Below are 19,025 nucleotides of genomic sequence, written 5' to 3' on the forward strand. Positions count from 1 at the left end.
AATTTGTCAGCACAGCTGTTTTGAATTGGATTATTGATTGTATCTGTTAAAAATGCACAGCGGGAAGAGCAAAAGACACGACTGGCAAGGCTGGGTTGCGATGCAATGGCGCCACCGTGTGGAAAAATACGAACCTAACAGAATAGGTGGACACTTGACTTAAACCTGAAGTAAACCATCACGCGTATCTTGATAATGCGGGATCTAAACCAGTCTGCTGTCAGGTTCCATGAAGAGAGATGCCTCGTCTTATGCATTTATGCAAGCTCATTTGTACGGCAATTACCATACCCCTTTGGGTAATGGAGGTTGTGGGTTTATATGGAATGTACAAGCGTTTGTTTCCGTTACTTGCTTACAATATAACATTTTCTTACAACGACAAAATGCACGAAAACAAAAGGGATCTTTTCAGAAATATGTGCAAATTCACAAACACCGACGGTACACTGCGCCTTCTGGAGATTGGTTGCGGTAGCGGGGCAAACTTCAAGTTCTATCCATACGGTTGTACAGTAGTTTGCACGGACCCCAACCCTCACTTCGAGAAGTACCTGCAGATGAGCATGGAAGCGAACAAGCACCTAACCTATGAGAAATTTGTAGTTGCCTCAGGAGAGGACCTGGGTGCCGTTGAGGATGAGTCGGTGGATGTTGTTGTTTGCACTTTAGTGCTCTGCTCGGTCAACAACGTTCCACGGGTACTGCAGGAGGCCCGTCGCATTCTCAAAACAGTGAGTTATATCTGTCACAGTGTATATAATATGCAGAGCAGCGCTCGTCAAATGCATCAGAAGTAGGGTAGGTATGATTTTAACAACTTGATGGTGGCCCGCTTGACATACGGCTCCTCATACATACTAACCCTAACTGGCACATGCAACATTGCATAAGGTTAAAGTGGTGGAAACCTAAGACGTGGGTATTTTTAGACACGCTTTGGTGGCTCTACAGGGACTTATCTGTTAAATAATAATAATAATAATCCTCACACGGCATTAACACGGTATTACAATAGTGTAATACAATCGGACACTGTGCTCACAATTATTCAGTTACATATATTTATCTCTCCTTAAAACATAGATGGCCTAGACCACACACAGCTCCATAACCTGGTTAGATTTATCATCCACTTTTCCATTTAGACTTTACCTCTGGGGCTTGGTAGGAGCTGAGGAAGGGAGGAGTGTAGTGTTTAAAAGACGATGCCCACTTCATCCATCAACTTTTGTGAGAAGTCCTGGGAGGCCTTAAACTCAAAACACCAATGGTCTAAGCTCCCATCACACCACATCTAAAACTGACGTTACAAGGATATCCTGCAATCCATTTACTACACTGTCCAACAGTAAAAGTATAACAAGCATTTTCATTTTCTTTGTAATGAAACAAATTCACCCAAATAGCTTTTGTAAAACATTAATCAATCTGTTTATTGCCTAACAGGGTGGTGCCCTGTACTTCTTGGAGCATGTTGTCTCGGACCCCTCTTCATGGATATACTTCTTCCAGAATGTACTGCAGCCTATGTGGCACTACCTTGGGGATGGATGCATGGTTACTAGGGCAACATGGAACGATCTGGAGGCTGCTGGGTTCTCTGAACTCAAGCTGAGACACATTGAGGCACCACGGGTCACTTTCATGATCAGACCACACATCCTTGGATATGCTGTCAAGTGAACTCAGAGGGAAAACATTGCTTGTTCAACCAAAAACATTTGGTGTAAATCATGTTTATGTACAAATACAATGGTCCTACCGGAATCTTTTTTTTCTTTTAAAGAAGTTTGTTGCATGTGACACTAATGATGACACTTCATGTACATATTATACATACACCGGTGGTGTCAGTATGGTGGGTAAAACAAAGTAACACCCTCAAACCACAAAGGGGGTCCTTGAGTTTCATAAAAACAATAATGAAGACTGTTGTCAAGACCACTAACTCATTATTTCAGCAGAATGAACAAGTCACTGGGACACAGACTGGTCAGGGTACCAGTGCCTTGAGAGCATAATTAAGCCCCAAAACATTGGTGGTTGGTGGTTTTCCTGAACTTACCCAAGGACAAAAAAAACAAACATACTCCACTACTGGTATTTACTTTCCCCTGCTCACTTACTGAGGATGAGGCATCAGTACAGTTTTATACAGGATTATGAATTAAGACCCATTGCCCGTTTAAGAATCAATTCATGTAAAGACTGGAAAAATATTTATTTCAATTTCAATTTACTTACAGAATAAGTGACATTGCTTTCCCTCTTTTTGTTTGATTTGCTCACCCCCACCCCACAAGATATATAAAATAAATATTGCCCGGACATTGTGCATTCTCCCTGATAGATTGTCTAAGTAACAGCAAGGTCAGCCTTACACAATATTATCTTAGCTAATACCCTTTACATCCCTTTTTAAGGAATGAGACCTGTAACGTTTACTCATGGGGGGGATAAGCAGGGTGGGAATTATTGGTTCACATAAAGAAATATGAGTCACAAAGTCATATACAATCAAAATGTTGTTGGAGATTAAAAACAGCAGATTCCTAATGCTATACTTAAAAAAAGAAAATAAGGATCTGATTCTGAGGGAAAAAAGGGGACAAAATTGGAAATTGAATATCAATGATAAAGCTCACAATTCAAGCCTCCCATATGCTCACAAAATATACACAAATATAAACATTTAAGCGTTAGTAATTCTTCTGTTAGCGCAATAAAAAGATATCAGATGAAAAACAGCCAAACTCTCTTTCACACTATATTTCATTGTCTTTTATATGGGCACTTCCCATTGCCACCACTTGCGTCACATTTGTTAAAACAAAGAGTAAAAAACAAAAATCGAGGAGGAAAGCAGGTGAAATGAAAGGTGTTCCCGGTTAACCTCATGTTGTCCACACGGCAGAGTTGAGCTTTAGCCATAAGTCCTGCTCCTTTGCCTCATCCGCCCGGTTATCCCGTTTTGACACAGTACAGGTCCTTTAACGTCTTGAGTTCCTCAATGAGGGTCTTGTTCTGGTTCTCGAGCACAGCTACTCGGTTCTCCAGACACTTTACATATTCCTTCTTCTTCCGACGACACTCGCGGGCCGCTTCCCTGCAAGGAAGGAACAATCCAATTTTGGGGGGGGGGGGAATGTAATTTTTAAACAAAGATTCATCAACACAAGGACTAAAACAAACGTGTGTTGTGTGCACATAGGTCTATTCCGCCACACACCTGTTCTTTGCCAGTCGGATCTCCCTCTTCATAGTTGGGTCGTCACTCTTGCCCTGAGACACTCCTACAGGAGAGGTCATGACCACAGTCTGAGGCATGGAGCTAGACGTGGGCGCTGTGCGGATCTGATATGTCTGCATCTCTCCTCCTGCACCTGAGGGAGAGGAGGAGCCAGTCAGGTGATACAGTATCTTTCACTGTCATTTCTTCTCAATGTGGCCCACTAGATAGAATCAGTGAGGCAGATGTCATAACAGGTTTATATAACCTCAGGAAGGCACTGAGACAAATGAGTTTACTGGGTACTTGTGTAGTATCTCCTTTTAGTATCACATGATTTAGCCACACCATGAAATGATGTCTTACTCACTCTGTACGACCACCTGGTTACTGGGTACCAGTATCTGCTGGCCATCGGGTGTCTGGGCGTACTGTAGGATGGTGGTGCCCTGCTGGGCGTGGGCCGAGTTGGTCATGGTGAGTGTCTGCAGCCCCTGAAGGCCGTCTGACCCCTGGCCTGCCAGCTGGATGGTGCCATTAGGGGCAATGGTAACTGTAGGAAATACACACAACAGTTAGTATACTGTAGATGTTACTTGGGGGCATTGAACTTACAATCTTGGTGTTGCCAAACCCATCTTAACAACTTGTGAATACCTAGTCCCTGTTGATACACAATTAAATTCTTTATTCGACTACTTCATAATTCACAATACAACATAATTCAGATGTTGTGATGATGCAATAGTCTACGGCAGTCTTGGTAGGCATTGTTGAAGAAGCCCTTACTGTACTGGCCACTGCTGGTCTGGTAGATTTGGGCGGAGGAGGGCATCGTCACGGTCGTTGTAGAGGAGGCAGGGTTGTCATCCTCTCCATCGTTCCGTGATGCCACCTCCTCAGCAGACAGCTCATTCAGAATCTTCCTACAGCCGACCAGCAGAGAGTAGGAGATTATGAGCTTGAATCTTTCTAATCACTGCATGTGTCAGGGAAATCAGGCACAATTACATCAATGTACCATCATTTCTACAAATAAATTAAATTGACTTCATTTTCATATGTAGGCTATAAATGGTCACTCCAGTCAATCAACAGAAATTCCACCTCAGCATGGACAGCAGGTTAATTTAGTGTGTTTGGCCACAGCAGTGGTATACCTGTAGGAGGGGCGTCTGGCCAGTATCTCTCTGGTCTTCTGAGCAGAGGCTCCACTGTCTGACGAGTCTTGTGAGTCATCGCTGTCTGAGCCCTGACCCTGCACGGGAGAAGCAGATAGATCATGGGGTTAGTGAACAAGCAGGAGGAGATACCACATTTGGTGCCCCTGCATAAGAGAGGTGGGATGGAAAGTGTCTCTGAAACAAAGGACAGGAGGCTATAATAATGGCAATCTTCACTTAAGGAGTGAGAGTAAGGTGGTTACAGGGTATAAATTCCCTGAGTATTTAAAAGATGTCCTCAGATTCCTCAGCCATACATTCACCTCTCATACCTATAATACACCTGTAATAAAGGCAGAAGGGTTTATTTCTCATTATGCTCAGATAATTAGGAGAACAGGACATGTCCTCCAGAGGCAGTGCTGGTCTCCAGCCCAAGATGCTGGTAAGGGCTGCTCTTACCTGCACAGTCTGCATCTGAGGGGACTGGATGACAGACTGAGCAGACTGGATCACTCCTTGCACCTGGAACTGACCCCCTGGGAGCTGGACCACCGTCACCGGAGAGCCACCCAGAGACATCTGCAAGCACATATAGAAATAAAGAAAATGTGAACACACACTCACATATGCAATGCCATCATAAATGGTAAAGAGGAAAAGGCAGGGTTTCCGCCAACTGTATGAAAGTATTTTTAGATCTGTGGTAGAAATTCAGATAGCACGCCTTTCACTACCCTGCTCTGAGATTCACAAGTTGTGGCCCATTTTGTGGTTTCCACCTTGCCTTTTGTCCTACTGTTTACAGCTAGCCTGACAACTGGGTAACAGATACGTATTTGGCAATAACTCCAAATAGACTGTCTTGTGCGCAATAAGGCCAACTTGTAGTATCTCATTAACCTTGCTGACAAAATTCAGAACCTCTATTTTACCTGCTGAGCTATCTGTGAAATATGTGAGGCTGTGATGGTGGTAGGGATAGTGACAGTCTGTGACTCTGTGCCATTGCTGTTCTGCTGCACCTCTTCCATGGTCACTACAAACAGGGCCAGAAAACAGAGGCCTTTATTAGAGTAAAGATAATAAAGCACACAGAAGAGACCTCTTATAACGAAGACAAATCTCAATGCAGACACTTGAAATCAGGAGGGCATAACAGTGGAATTTAATGTATTGTCAATAGACACAAACTCGAAATTGTCAGACAAATTACAGTCACATACAAGTAAAAGTTTTCGTTCGAAATACAAGAGACTGGAAAAGGCTTGCAATGTAAATTACTATTACCACTTTGCCAAGTATTTCCAAAATGATGTCCTGATTGAATATTTCAATCATAACTTCTGTAACGTTTAGTGTGGGCGTATACATTGAGAAACAGTGGATAATATATTCTTCTCGCTGGCTCGCTAGCCAAGTTAGCTAGCAAGTAGTGGTGCTTTTACAAATAGCGAGCTAGCTCAGACATTATTGCTTATTTGTCCAGCTAACTCAGCTAGCTTGCTAACATTGGTAGGCTGGATAACTTTAACGTAAAATTCGCCAGCTATTCCTAATATATCGACTGGTCTCATATAGCTAACTGGCTAGCTTGTATGAGCTTTGTCTCAATGAGCAAATTTGTGTAATACAGAGCAATACAGTCACTGGCACGCAAGTACCCGCGTCAATAGACGTCAGCGATACGGGAGCCATTAGTACACCTTCCCCTTCGACAACGACGAGGCGAGTCGGAAAGGCAGCCGCCATTATCAACAAAGCACGCCATTGTGCAGCGGAGAGCGGACTGCAGCAACTCACACTAGCTGGCTAGCCACATTACCTTTCAAATTCCGCACAAACGGCTTCCGTTTACAGCTTCGTGGGCTTGAGCGATGACGATTAATCTCTCCAAAACGTGTTTGAATCGCGGGTAAACGAATAGCTACAAGCTAATTGCTAGCTAATATGTTAAATATCAAGGCGGCTACCATAAAAAATTAAAACGTTTTTATTTTTTTCTAAGGAAGGAGGCGGTGCCGCGAGCCGCCTCTGAAAGGACATATGACGTAATCGTTTCCTTTGGGCATTGTTATTGGTGGAAAAGTGGCCGTTATAAATCAATGACATAAGAAAGTGGAAAGTTGTGTATTTGACTGAACGTCATAAGTTGTTAAAAGCATGACATCATAAATTACATCTTATGTCACAGTCAAGTAAAAAGTGATCATCATAGCCACCTAAGTAAGCTCTCTAGAAAATACTGTCATGAAGTGTTAGTGGTGTATTGATTATACTTATTTGTTTGCAAGTTTACTTCCTTTTCTATGCATACTGTATTTATTTAGTTTAATTGCATGTGTATGTTTACTTAGTTTTGTTTTGTTTATATTCATGTTGTAAAGCACTTTCTGACAAGCTTTTTTTTTTTTTTTTTTATAAAGTACTATACAAATACATTTGATTGAATGATTGAATTGATGAATACACTTTTAAAAAGTCGATTTGTTATGATGGCGTCCTTAGAACACATGCAATTACTGAGAAAGTTTGTTGTGTCATGCGTATGACATCATGACACTGCTATGACATTCAGATTCATAGCAATGTCATGATGTCATAAGCACAACAAATGTAAAAAAAATACTACTAATAATAATTAGAGTGTACACTCATAACAAATGTATGATAATTGAATTGAATGTCATCCTAATTGTTCAAATATGTCGACAGTACTTATCTTAGTTAAATCAATTTAAGTCAACCATTAGCATGAGAAATTATTTGAGCAAACAATGCATCCCATATCACACTCAAGGTTGTGAGAAAATAACAACTCATGTTACAGTATTTGTTGCAAAATCAAAGTATTTTATTCATTTTTGCAATGTAAGTATAAAACAGCAAGTTCCAACAATATACAAAATAAAATAAGTGAGAAAAGATGGAGAAAGGGTACTATCATCAAGTTTTTATTTCTAAATTATATCACATGAGCTAAAAATAACTCCAGAGCATCAAGGATTCATGAGTGGATCATTCCCATCACAGGCCTGCCTTTAATACAATCTATTCTTATATTATTATTATTATTTATTATTATTATTATTAATAATATTAATAATATTATTATTATTATTATTAAGCAAATAATGTATATACATAGCAAACCAAGTGCATACACAAAATATTGATTGAACAACTCAAGATAGAGACGTGTGCAGTGCCATGTCCTGTACAACATTACTGCTCAAACTTCAGTCCATTGTATGTATGTTTATTACAAAATGTAAAAGCGTCAAGAATTTCCCCCAACCTGTGCAAGCGTTGGGGGAACTCCACCGTCATTGATTGCATAGTGTAAAGACTCTTTTGGAGAGAGCAGGGGCGGACACAAGAGGAAGCCCTTATTGACCTCCCAGTGAAGCTGGTAGATGGAATGCAGCACTCATTTGTCGGGAACCGCCCTTTTGAACTCTTCTTTACAGAGTCTTTGCATTAATGACAAGTCCATAGAGAAACAACAACAGCAACAAAACCATGGGTATAATTCACAGATTGCACCAAGGGACCATATAAATGCAGGTCCTTCCCTGTGATCAGAGTACAATGTTCCCTGAATTTTCTCCATTAAAAAAAAAGAGATCTCTCCCACTTGTGCTTCAATCTGATTCCTAATTGTGCTTAGTCTCTGGGTCATGCAGACATTCCATAGTGAACTTAATTGGAACGTAAACTGAAGGGGGTATATGATGGTGTGTCTTCTCTGGGTTTTTTTTCTAAATGGAGAGATTATAATCCGATGACAACCATCTCATCTATATAAAACCATCATGACATTGAACCACAAAGAGGAGACTATCATTTAATTCATACACATCTCTGATCCAGATCAGTCCTGTAGAATCTAGAGATACCGTAGTTAAACCAGCGCAGTGTTATTATTGAGACATTACAATGTAATAATAACTTGCTTCTCTTTTTGTCTAATTTGAGTAAAGCTATAATGTTGCGCACGGCTGAATGTTACAAATAGAACCCCATTCACACATTGTTATGATTAGAAAGACCAAAAAGAACCAAACAACAAAACTATTTACATGTTAAACAATAATCAATAGTTCATACTTGACTTCTTAACCACTGTAAGGAGTCAATAAATTATGGTCAGGAGCAATATGAATTTACAGATAGGAGAGAGCATATAGAATAATAATATGTGAAAACTTCTAAATATTACAGTACAGTAAATGAAAAGCCTTATTCCCCAATGCTACACATTGTTTGTGGGAAAGAAACCAACATCACAACACCTACACTGGTTGATTGTGTCCTTCTGTTGCGTCTACAGGACACTTCCTGTATTTGACAGTAAAGAACATTCCAGAGGGCCTCCGGTATATTCAAGCAATATGATTGGCTCAGGTGTGCAAATTACATTTACAGGGACACAACAGATTCCAGTGATTCAAAATAGAGTATAATTCTATATATTTCTATAACACCTGACCACTTTGACAGAGAGCCATGGTCAGTGTTTGATGAATATCATACCGCTGTTTTACCTACTAAAGCCCTTCTCTTAGTCTGTCAATTGCATTGCTAGATTTGCATTATCTTCAAATCAGTCTAGCTTTGGACAATAAATGAAAAGTGCCCTTGATCAAATCTCATGAATAATTGATTTATATAAGAAACAAGAGCACTTACAGCCGTGCTTTGATACACCACGAAGACAGCTTCCATTTATGGATCATTTAGATTGGCCTAATCTGTAAAACTTGTGAGTGTGAAAAACAGTCATTATGTTTAATAATTATTTCATAACTCATGAAGTTATCTCTGATGTCATAATTATGGCAAGGAGTTTTTCCTGACCGCATGACCAGCTAGAAAAGCCTGGCTCTGTTCTTTCCTGGTAATCTCCCGGGAGCTCTGTTATTCCTCAAAAAATATTCCTCATCAAATATATACTGTAAGTATTCCTTAACCATGAGGATTGTGCACAATTGGAACATGAAAAAATAGACCATTTGGAGAAAGTGCAAGGTCAGAATTAGGATTTTACTTTAAAATTCACCACTGAGACTTTACTGTTAAAATTTGTATATTCTTATTTACAATATTCTTTTTGCTACCACCATCAGCTCACAAGTAGGTTAGTTATGCAGAAACCATCAAGTGAGAGAGATGAGTTGAGAGTTTCTATATTTATACAATTCAAAAATAATATCTATACAGTGACATACAGAGAGGCCTTTATGGGTACAGTACAGTATATGACTTATATCTTCTACCCCACGGATCCCTGTAGATATCTGTCAGGATTCCCACCCTCTAAACACAAACAAATAATGTCATGGAAAAACAGCAATGGATGAAAACAAAACATAGGAATGTATGGGCAAAGGTTAATAAGGCAAGGTATAAACCAAATAATAATTTTAAAAAAAAGAGCCATGTTCTGTATGTTTTGCCTTTATATAACCTAAAACTGAGCAACACTTGTTAATACAGTACACAGATGGTGTATGACAGCTTAATGATGTCAGCTCTACTGCTGTTGCTTGGTCATGTGCTCATTGTGTCCTGACATGCCTTTACACCTCCCTCAGTCATCATGACCCCTGGGGTCGCCACAGGGTATGTGGGGGGGGGGGGGGGGGGGACATGAGTGTGCATGTGTTTCTGTGTGAATACTCTATGCACAACTGTGTATACCTGTACTGTAAAATGTGTGTGGCGATTTGTGTGTGAAATATCAAGGGGGAAAATGAAAAAATACAACAAAACAAGAACTGGACACCTGGAACGCTTCGGGAGAACGGACAGAGTAAGATGGACATGCTATAGTACAAACCACTCAACCCCAGCAAAACGGTTTCACAAGAGACAGGAGGCGCCGATTTAGTTTGTCGTCCATTCCCTCTATCCTCTAAAGGTTGGGATCAGGGCAGAGCGAGGAGAGGTGTGCCAAAGGGACAGCAGTTCACTCAGGGCGTGAGATTAGACTACAGCACCTAAATCCTGACTGACTCTCTGGGCCGAGAGACAGGGAGGCTGTTGAGGTGTGGTTTGACGGAGGGAGGGGAAAAGAGAAGAGAGTGCAACCAGCCATTTCCACAGTTCTACAACTCTACTTCAACAATCACTTCTCCGCTCTGTTCCCCTCCAGTCCCAGTTTAAAGTCTTGCAGTCTTGAAGTGGTTTGGTCTAGTTGGCCTGGCTTTATCCGGGTGGTGGATTGACATGTCTTTTTCCAACACAGTGTATGTCTTCGAACGTGACAGTCCAACAGATGACTTCAGCCATATGCACGCTATAAAGGGTGGACACCCAGTATCACATGTAGACTCAGCATCCAACCTCCCTCACACTGTCCATTCTGTTTCCTCTGCATTGTCTGTGGAGCAGGATGGTTAAGATCCCCTAAGCCCCTGTCCAACAACCAGAAGCTCTCTCCCTCCAGACCCCAGACGAAGGCCACCCCTGGCCCCAGACCCCCAACCCCTGGCCCAAGACCCCCCTCACATGTTGTAAGCCACATAGATGGGGTCCAGCTGGTCAGCCAGGAAGGAGTCGCGGAGGTGCATGCGTTGCTTCTCCCCCCGGGAGTTGATGGGGATGACCCCGGGGTCCACGATGACCACCACACCCACGATGAGGTGGTGCTCCTCCAGGACCACGTTGGTGACCAGGGGCACCAGGTCCAGAGCATCCTGCTCAGAACCACACAGCTCAGACACCACCACCAGCAGGTTGGTCCATGTGAACACCGCACTAGGGGAGGGAGAGAGAAAAGGGAGGATATGGTCATACCTACAGTATATCCTAATGTAGTTATAACAGTCAACACAGACTAACACATGCACACGCACAAACACACAAAATGTAAAGTCCTCAAGCAAAATCACTTTACATTCTCTCACTTTTATGTTCTTATGTTCTTGTACTATGTACTTCTATCTCATTTCTATCACATAATTATCACATCACAAGTGGACAAAGGATTCCCAGCATTCTGACCTCTCAGCGATGCTGCGGTGAGCCCGTGACACAGAGGTCTCGATGTCGATAGGGTGGTAGCGTAGCCCCCTCAGCTCCAGAGTCTCATCCAGGGAGCCCACCACAAACAGGGCGTCGTGGCGATCTGAACAGACGGAGGGAGAGAGGAGAAAACAAACATGAAAGACGAGGAATGGTGGCGGGCCTTACTTGGTCACTTTCAGGTCTTTAACTCGATCCTTTCACTGTACAACTCTCCCCCTCTATCTACATCAACACTGACCTTGGCAGGCTTTCTACAGTAGAATTATTTATCCTATTAGCTTTAACTCCAGCTTAAGCCTTCGTAGCTAGCCCTGTTAGCCTCCGCAATCTCTTTAGTGGCTAAACCCCTTACTATCATTAGCCGTGTTAGCTTTTAGCCCTGACCCTTTTAGCCCTCACCCCCGCTGGTGTCCAGTAACTCGGTCCTCTTGACGAAGCCCAGGTAGCCGGTCCTGGCCCACAGGGTCTGTGGGTCTCCGAAGCTGAGCTTGGTGTTGAAGTGGTCCGCCTGCAGGCTCTCCTCTCCGTAGATAGTGTAGTAGCCACTGGCACTATGAGGGCTGTTCACCCATATCTGAGAGAGACACAGGGATGGGGGAAGGGGGCACCGCCAGGGATGAGATAGAAGAGTTGGGGAGGGGGGAGGGGGGAGGGTGGAAGGTGGAGGGTGGAGGGTGGGATGTTAGTTATTGACAATGGAGAGAATTAGATAACCCAAGTTGGTTTTAGTTTGGTTGACATCCTGTCAGATCTTGCCAACCTCTCTCTGCCTGGCACATATTTGGTCATACAGTCATGGGAACATTTTCACTCTAACATCCCCTTAATCCTGTCTCTTTGCCTCCCCCTTTCTCACCTCTCCTAGATGGGAGTCCCCTAGAGGTCCTCTGGTCTCTGGGTTTACAATGATCACTCTGACACCCGGCAAGATCTAGAGAAAGAGAGAGAGATAGAGGGAGAGAGAGGGGTGGTATGCAATAAACTCCCATAGACACACTGGTGACTGAATATAAAAGGTAGCTGTATATTCAGTACATGTATGGAGAGACTTACTTTGCCAGACTCCATTAGAGGGAGACTCTGGGGGGCTCCTCTCTCCACAAGCCTCACCCTACAAGACACACACACACACACACACACACACACACACACACACACACACACACACACACACACACACACACACACACACACACATATCCATTACATCAGTACATTATGATGGTGAGCTCACCACTATTAGTAACCAATTGGATAGCATTAAAATGATTTAAAATGTCATTGTGCTATACTTTGCTGTAAAGGCTTTCTCAGCATCAATGCTGCTCAAACACACAACACAACCATGCCACTATAGGCCCACATGTATCCTCACCTGTCATGGCGGAGGGACTTCATGTCCACATACACAGTGGAGGGGTCAGGTCCAGTGGTGCCCTGTGAAACACACAGAGGAATACCAGACTGAAAACCTGCATACATATCCATGTATCAGGGGAGGCTGGTGGTAGGAGAAATCAAAGTTACCATTCCTCAATCCGTTCCACTCCGACTTCTCCCTCCACCGCCATGAATACAAACCACTCCTTTAGAAGGCACACAGGGAGGAGCTGCTATACTAGCAGAGCTACACTGAGCCAGGCAGCTCTCTGGTCTAGCCCAAAGCAGCAGGCTCTATTCATGTGCTCTGAGAGAGCGCATTCAGGACTTCACAAAACCTTTTTGTGGAATCTGCCTTTCTGTGCCGCATTTGTTACATCATCCTTTATTGGATGGAGGCCCCCAGTTCCCCAGCACCCCAGAGAGGCAGTCCTAGCCGGTTGGGTACCTGCAGGCAGATGGCCAGGTTGACCCTGGATCCGAAGGCTGTGCTGACAGCCCGGGGGGACAGGCCCAGGTCCTTGAACAGCTTGGAGAAGGAGTGAGTGAGGGTCAGCCTGGGACGCTCCTCCGCTATCACCACACAGCTCCGCACGCACGACAGGTTCAGCCCCCGTGCCTGGACACAGACAGAGACAGAGGGAGTGAGTGTGTGTGTGTCTACATACTATAGGAGACCATGACTGTGTGTGTGTGTGTGTGTGTGTGTGTGTGTGTGTGTGTGTGTGTGTGCGTGTGTGTGTGTGCGCGTGTGTGTGTGTGTGTTTGCTACTTACTTTGAGGACCTCTGTCTGAGTTCCCAGGCCCTTAGTGCAGAGCTCCATAACAGAGTAGGAGCAGAAGGTGTCTCTGATGCGGTACTGACTCAGTGTGCTCAACCACAGGGGCAGACAGCTCTCCAACTCCTGAGGAGGGATCAGGATGGACTGGTGCCCTGAGTACACACTGTAGAGGCAAGAGAGAGGGTGTGTGTGTTTGTGCACAGTATGTATGTGTGTGTGTGTGTGTGTGTGTGTGTGTGTGTGTGTGTGTGTGTGTGTTAGTGATGTGTGTGTGGTGTGTGTATATGTGTGTTAGTGATGCGTGTGTGTGTACAGAATGTGTGTGTGTGTTCACTATGTATGTGTGTGTGTGTGTCTGTGTGTTCAGTACGTATGTATGTGTGTGTGTGTGTTTTTGTGCCTCTGTGCGTGTGTGCGTGCGTGTGTGTGTGTCTTACCTTGCCAGACACCACAGGACGAAGCCCAGGCCACAGTATGGATCCAGGCAGATGGCTATTTGGCGTGAGGAGTAGAGTTCACACTGCAGCTTGATAGAGCGACACAGAGCACTGACCGCAGCATGGGAGACCTGAGAGGGACGCAGACGATCACACACACGTCAAAACCATGCAGTCAATAAGTGTTACCGTTGAATCTCAGGTGCAGGCATGATCAATCAGTAGGTTAATAATAATCGGATTGCAACAAGGAAACGAAACAATATCCAGCATCAGAGCAAATACATTGTCCAACCTCTAATAGGAAGGACACAGCTTATATACTGTACCCTAGAATCAGTTAGGTAATACAATGACCATGTGTTTGTTTGTGCATGTGATTGCCTGTCAATTACAGAGCAATTACATATGCTCTGTATGTCAATTACTATCAACCAATTAAGACAGAACATACATAGACAACAGAGAGATTATATACGTAACATTTCCCTTATTCAGGCCCTGTGGCGCCAGCCGACTCACTGTTGTCAGACATTCTGGCCCTGAGCACCAATCAGCTGGTCAGCTAGATATTCATCAATAGAGCATCCATGTATTCATAAAGCTAAAAATGACTCATGAGTCATATGATGAGCCATACAATCATGTAATACACTCACCCTCAACCACATAGGTGATGATGGTTACCACACATGCTGGTTATACAACATAAACTCATAAACATAAAATAAAAATAATATAAACATTAAAAAAACAAAACATAAATTCCAGGGCGCTTAGTGGCGTAGCACACTAATGTGCATACCACATAATCGCAAGGATCCTGGTTCGATTCTGACCCTCGACACGTCTCGCATGTCATCCCTCCTCACTCTCACCCATCCTTCCTGTCAATCTCTACTGTCTCCATCCCAATAAAGCAGAAATGCTCTAAAAACATAGAACAAAAAACCCCCATAAATTCCCCACTACAATAAGGAACACAGATCAGCAGGAAACGGCACTGGTCATGTGTGTGCCAGCGACAGGCGAGCGTTGCAAAATCACTTCATCCACATCGTCAGCGAGTGCCTATTTTTCGCAAAAAGTGAAAGTAACTTCAGAAAGTGGTTGTGTTTGAGACGCTCCAAGCTTGCACACTCGTCAACGCACACTCATCTGGTACAAGCGTGCGGCCAGAGTGGTTTCAGTGTCAGAAACGAACGCAGAGGTGGTACATGGAGCTTTGTGGCGATTTTCTCTCCTAGCTTAAAGATCCTGCGTCATGTACATTGCGGTAGTTGCATAGCAATCCTTATTTCTCTTATTGAGCAGTTTGATTGACAGGCACACTACACACAGTAATCAACATATTAGTTTACACATCCACATTCTATGGTCCTCTGTGGCTCAGTTGGTAGAGCATGGCGCTAACAGCGTTTAGGTTGTGGGTTCAGTTCCTGCTGGGACCATATATACTGAAAGATGTATGCACTCACTGCAATGTAAGTCGCTTTGAATAAAAGCATCAGCTAAATGGCATATTATCATCCTACCTTGACCCCAGTGAGCATGCCCGTGGTGGAGACGCTGAAGTCCAGGTAGGCCATCATCTCTGCCGTGGGGGGCTTGTAGATCTGGGGGGGGCGGCGGCGGGGGAGGTCATCTGGAAAGATGAACAACGAGGTTCAGTTTCAGATGAATGATGAGGAATATGATATCTCTGGATGAAATATCACAACCATGGGCATTTTTATCAGCACTGTATTGGTTATTCTGTAAGGCCTATGACTGTCAGCACGTTTGTTTGTCTGTTTGAGCATCAGTGTCTGTTGTACGGCGTAGAGGTGAATGTATGTATGGAATGTATGGTATGTATGGTATGTATGGCATGTACGTCCAGGTAGGGGGATCCCTCTCTGAGTAGCCCTCCCAAGGTTTCTTCCATTTTTCCTGTAAGGTTTGATATGGGAGTTTTTATATATGGTGTGAGCCTGAGCGGTCTACGGTACCTGTGTCTATGATTGTCGGCCAGGTTTTAATGTTCACAGTGGTGGCGGCCTCTTTGGAGCGGAGGATCCTCAAGAGGTTCTGAGTGGTGAGGATGCAAGCAGCTTTACTGACCTGGGGACAGAGGCAGCACAAGCACCATGTTAGGGGGAGGGCTAGGTGGAGGGCTAGGTGGAGGGCTAGGTGGAGGGCTACGGGGAAACACGGTTCTAGCATTCTATCTTTCGGATTCAGGAGACGTTAATGACAAAATGACTGAAAGGCGCACCTACCCAGAATACATGAAAGCACAGTTTTGTGCATTGACAAATTGGACATACTGTAGAGGCTATACAAACACATCCAAGCAATCATTTTGTAGCTCATAATGTTCTATCCAACCTCATAATGTACATCGACATACATGTGGTCCTCTGTGGCTCAGTTGGTAGAGCGTGGTGCTAACAACGTTAGGGTTGTGGGTTTGATTCCCACTGGGACCATATATATTGAAATGTACGCACTCACTGCAATGTAAGTTTTTTGGATAAAAGCGTCAGCTAAATGGTATATATTATTATTATATTACATACCAACACACACACACACACACACACACACACACACACACACACACACGCTTACTTACATCAATGATCATGCGGACAGTGGGCAGAGTGGCTGCCAGGTTCTGTGGGTGAGGAGGTCTGACAGTGACAGGAACACAGCCAGCATAGAGACAGCCGTAGAAGGAGGCTATCAGATCAATGCCTAGAGAGAGAGAGATGGAGGGAGGAAGAACAAGAAATAGAAGAGGGGTAGAGAGAGAAAGAGAGAGAGAGAGAACTAAAAGTCAATTAAAGTAAATCCTTCTGAATGAATGACTGTGACACTGCTCTGTGGGAATGAGACAGACAGACAGACAGACAGACAGACAGACAGACAGACAGACAGAAGCAGGACCCACCAGGAGGGTAGAGCAGGACCACGTTGTCTCCAGTGTTGATGCTGCCTTTCTCCATCAGCGCCGCTGCAATCTTCTCTGATCGCTTGTGCAGCTGCACACACGTGGCTGTGCACACTGCTGCCCCCTGAGGGACAGGAGGTAGTGGTACCAGAGAGAGAGAGATGAGTACTGAGACCAACTGTTATTTACTGTGAGTAATAAGCCTGTGTGTGTGTGTGTGTGTGTGTGTGTGTGTGTGTGTGTGTCTGTGGGTGCGTGCGTGTTTGTGAGAAGGAGAGGGTGTGGAGGGAGAGGGTGTGTGTGAGAGCGAGGTAGATACCTTTGCGTTGAGCAGCACATAGAGAGTGTGGTCTGGGTCTGTCTGGGCCCTCCACTGCAGGGCTTCACTCAGAAACTGGTGCTGGAGAGGCAACAATGATGGTCATCATTACACATCAATCATATCAATATTCATATCCATTTAATATCAATGTCAGAATAAATAATCACAAAATCAAGGAGATATGTATTTGCTGATGGGAGGAACTGAACTGTCGTTCCTCAGAAAGTTAGAGGTTGTCAATACAGAAGCAGTGCTTTAAATGATCCTGGACCCAAAACATCTCCAGTAGGCAGCTTTTGTGCCAAGAGTAAGGCAAATGTCACTCCCATTGGCAAACAAGCTTGCAAGCTAACAGACAATTTACACCATGCAGCACTAGTCAATATATTTCTTAAAATAATGAGAAGCTGATTTAAGTTGCAGGCTGCATAGCCATTATGGAGAAACACAAATTAGGAGGAGATAGCTGAGATGTGATTAACTTTGGATAAAATGTGGAATGTGTGTGTGTGTATGTGTGTGTGTGTGTGTGTGTGTGTGTGTGTGTGTGTGTGTGTGTGTGTGTGTGTGTGTGTGTGTGTAGTCTAATCCTCAGTGACTGTGTTTTCTCTCTGTGTAGTACAAGGCCAGTAAGGAGGGCACAGTGATGGGTGTGGGTGTAGGTGTGGGTGCGTGTGCGTGTGCGTGTGCGTGTGCGGGTGTAGGTGTGGGTGTAGGTGTGGGTGCGTGCACGCATGTAAGAATCATCATAGTGGATGATCATATAAAACGGGAAAATAGAGATAAGCGGCTTCATGTTTCATAAACAATGCAATAACTCATATCTTGCCTGAGCTACTGGATGTACAGACTTTTCCCAGCACTGCAATATCACAGCTGATTTAAATCATCAATGCAAAAGAGTTTTTTGGTCTGGACATACTCTCATACTCTATGCTGAATCAGGTGTGTTATTGCTTGGCTGTAACAAAAGCCTACACACACACCCAGTAGTTCTCCAGGACTGGAGACTGCTGTCATAGCCTGTATGTGCTACTGAAACATGACTCCATACAAAATGGACCTTCACAGTACAGCACACTCCAGACAGACAGACAGACAGACAGACAGACAGACGGACAGAAGCAGGGTGGGGTCAGACCAGGGTAGGGTGGGTAGCAAGCTACACAGTTGGAGCGGGCCATAGCTCTTTCTTACCATCATGGTGGGCCACATACAGAGCTACATCCAGAGAGAGACGAGGGCATTAAGACAGAAAAGAAAACCCAACATGTTGTTCTGAGGGTCAACGAGCTGGGCTCCGACTGAACCCAGATCAGTGTTCCTTCCTAGAACTTCCTACTAGGAGGGGTTGGGCATGAATCCTAACTACTGACTCAGAGTCTGATATTATTCATCCCCTAATGGTTTAGGCTATAATAGGGTAGGACAATCTGATCCTAGATCTGTGGTAAGAGCAGTTCTACCGCAAGCTTGTCCTTGAAGGACATGGATATTCAGCATGGTCTAATGGTCAGTAGTCTGCTCTTGTGTTATAATGAGTGGTTTATATGGTGTGTTCCTCCTCCTACCTTTCTGACCAGGTCCTGGTCCTCGATCATGCCCAGGTCCCTGCCTGATGCCTGGGCGATCCTCTTCCCCGCCACCAGGTTCCCCACCATGATGGAGGCTGGACCCACACCCACTACACACAGGAGGAGAGGGAGAGTGACATGCTTACATTATCATACTCAATGAGATTC

The 19,025-nt window shown here is 44.0% G+C and overlaps 3 protein-coding genes across 5 annotated transcripts in view; 1 reads left to right on the top strand and 2 right to left on the bottom strand.

Moving 5' to 3' along the window:
• The first annotated feature begins 102 nt into the window (after window positions 1-102).
• LOC310803464 (thiol S-methyltransferase TMT1A-like) lies at window positions 103-1,701 on the top strand. Its single transcript, XM_083668239.1, has 2 exons — window positions 103-734; window positions 1,450-1,701. Exons 1-2 carry the CDS (start codon window positions 240-242, stop codon window positions 1,684-1,686), a joined length of 732 nt encoding a protein of 243 aa, XP_083524365.1. The 5' UTR covers window positions 103-239; the 3' UTR covers window positions 1,687-1,701.
• A 1,263-nt stretch (window positions 1,702-2,964) lies between these two features.
• atf1 (activating transcription factor 1) lies at window positions 2,965-6,739 on the bottom strand (the record flags this gene model as incomplete). Of its 3 annotated transcripts, none has more annotated exons than XM_083668236.1 (8): window positions 6,221-6,739; window positions 5,331-5,434; window positions 4,858-4,977; window positions 4,393-4,490; window positions 4,022-4,158; window positions 3,603-3,785; window positions 3,233-3,386; window positions 2,965-3,109 (listed from the first exon to the last, which is right to left on the bottom strand). In XM_083668236.1, exons 2-8 carry the CDS (start codon window positions 5,427-5,429, stop codon window positions 2,965-2,967), a joined length of 936 nt encoding a protein of 311 aa, XP_083524362.1. In that variant the 5' UTR covers window positions 5,430-5,434; window positions 6,221-6,739. The 3 variants fall into 3 exon arrangements, with proteins under 3 accessions (XP_083524362.1, XP_083524363.1, XP_083524364.1); XM_083668237.1 differs by lacking the exon at window positions 6,221-6,739 and adding an exon at window positions 5,686-5,893; XM_083668238.1 differs by lacking the exon at window positions 5,331-5,434.
• Window positions 6,740-10,904: 4,165 nt separating this feature from the next.
• Window positions 10,905-19,025, bottom strand: part of dip2bb (disco-interacting protein 2 homolog Bb) — a gene marked incomplete at its 3' end in the record, with an annotated part of 34,394 nt that continues 26,273 nt past the window's right edge. Inside the window, exons 24-38 of the mRNA XM_083668212.1 lie at window positions 18,855-18,967; window positions 17,281-17,361; window positions 16,962-17,085; window positions 16,644-16,765; window positions 16,018-16,129; window positions 15,562-15,671; window positions 14,027-14,157; window positions 13,584-13,752; window positions 13,256-13,426; window positions 12,803-12,864; window positions 12,481-12,538; window positions 12,284-12,358; window positions 11,827-12,001; window positions 11,404-11,527; window positions 10,905-11,157 (exon numbers count right to left, since the gene is read on the bottom strand). Coding sequence (XP_083524338.1) covers window positions 10,905-11,157; window positions 11,404-11,527; window positions 11,827-12,001; window positions 12,284-12,358; window positions 12,481-12,538; window positions 12,803-12,864; window positions 13,256-13,426; window positions 13,584-13,752; window positions 14,027-14,157; window positions 15,562-15,671; window positions 16,018-16,129; window positions 16,644-16,765; window positions 16,962-17,085; window positions 17,281-17,361; window positions 18,855-18,967 — 1,880 coding nt within the window. The remainder of the gene's footprint in view (window positions 11,158-11,403; window positions 11,528-11,826; window positions 12,002-12,283; window positions 12,359-12,480; window positions 12,539-12,802; window positions 12,865-13,255; window positions 13,427-13,583; window positions 13,753-14,026; window positions 14,158-15,561; window positions 15,672-16,017; window positions 16,130-16,643; window positions 16,766-16,961; window positions 17,086-17,280; window positions 17,362-18,854; window positions 18,968-19,025) is intronic.

Source organism: Argentina silus, assembly GCF_951799395.1.
Source record: "Argentina silus genome assembly, chromosome: 4".
Taxonomy (NCBI): domain Eukaryota; kingdom Metazoa; phylum Chordata; class Actinopteri; order Argentiniformes; family Argentinidae; genus Argentina; species Argentina silus.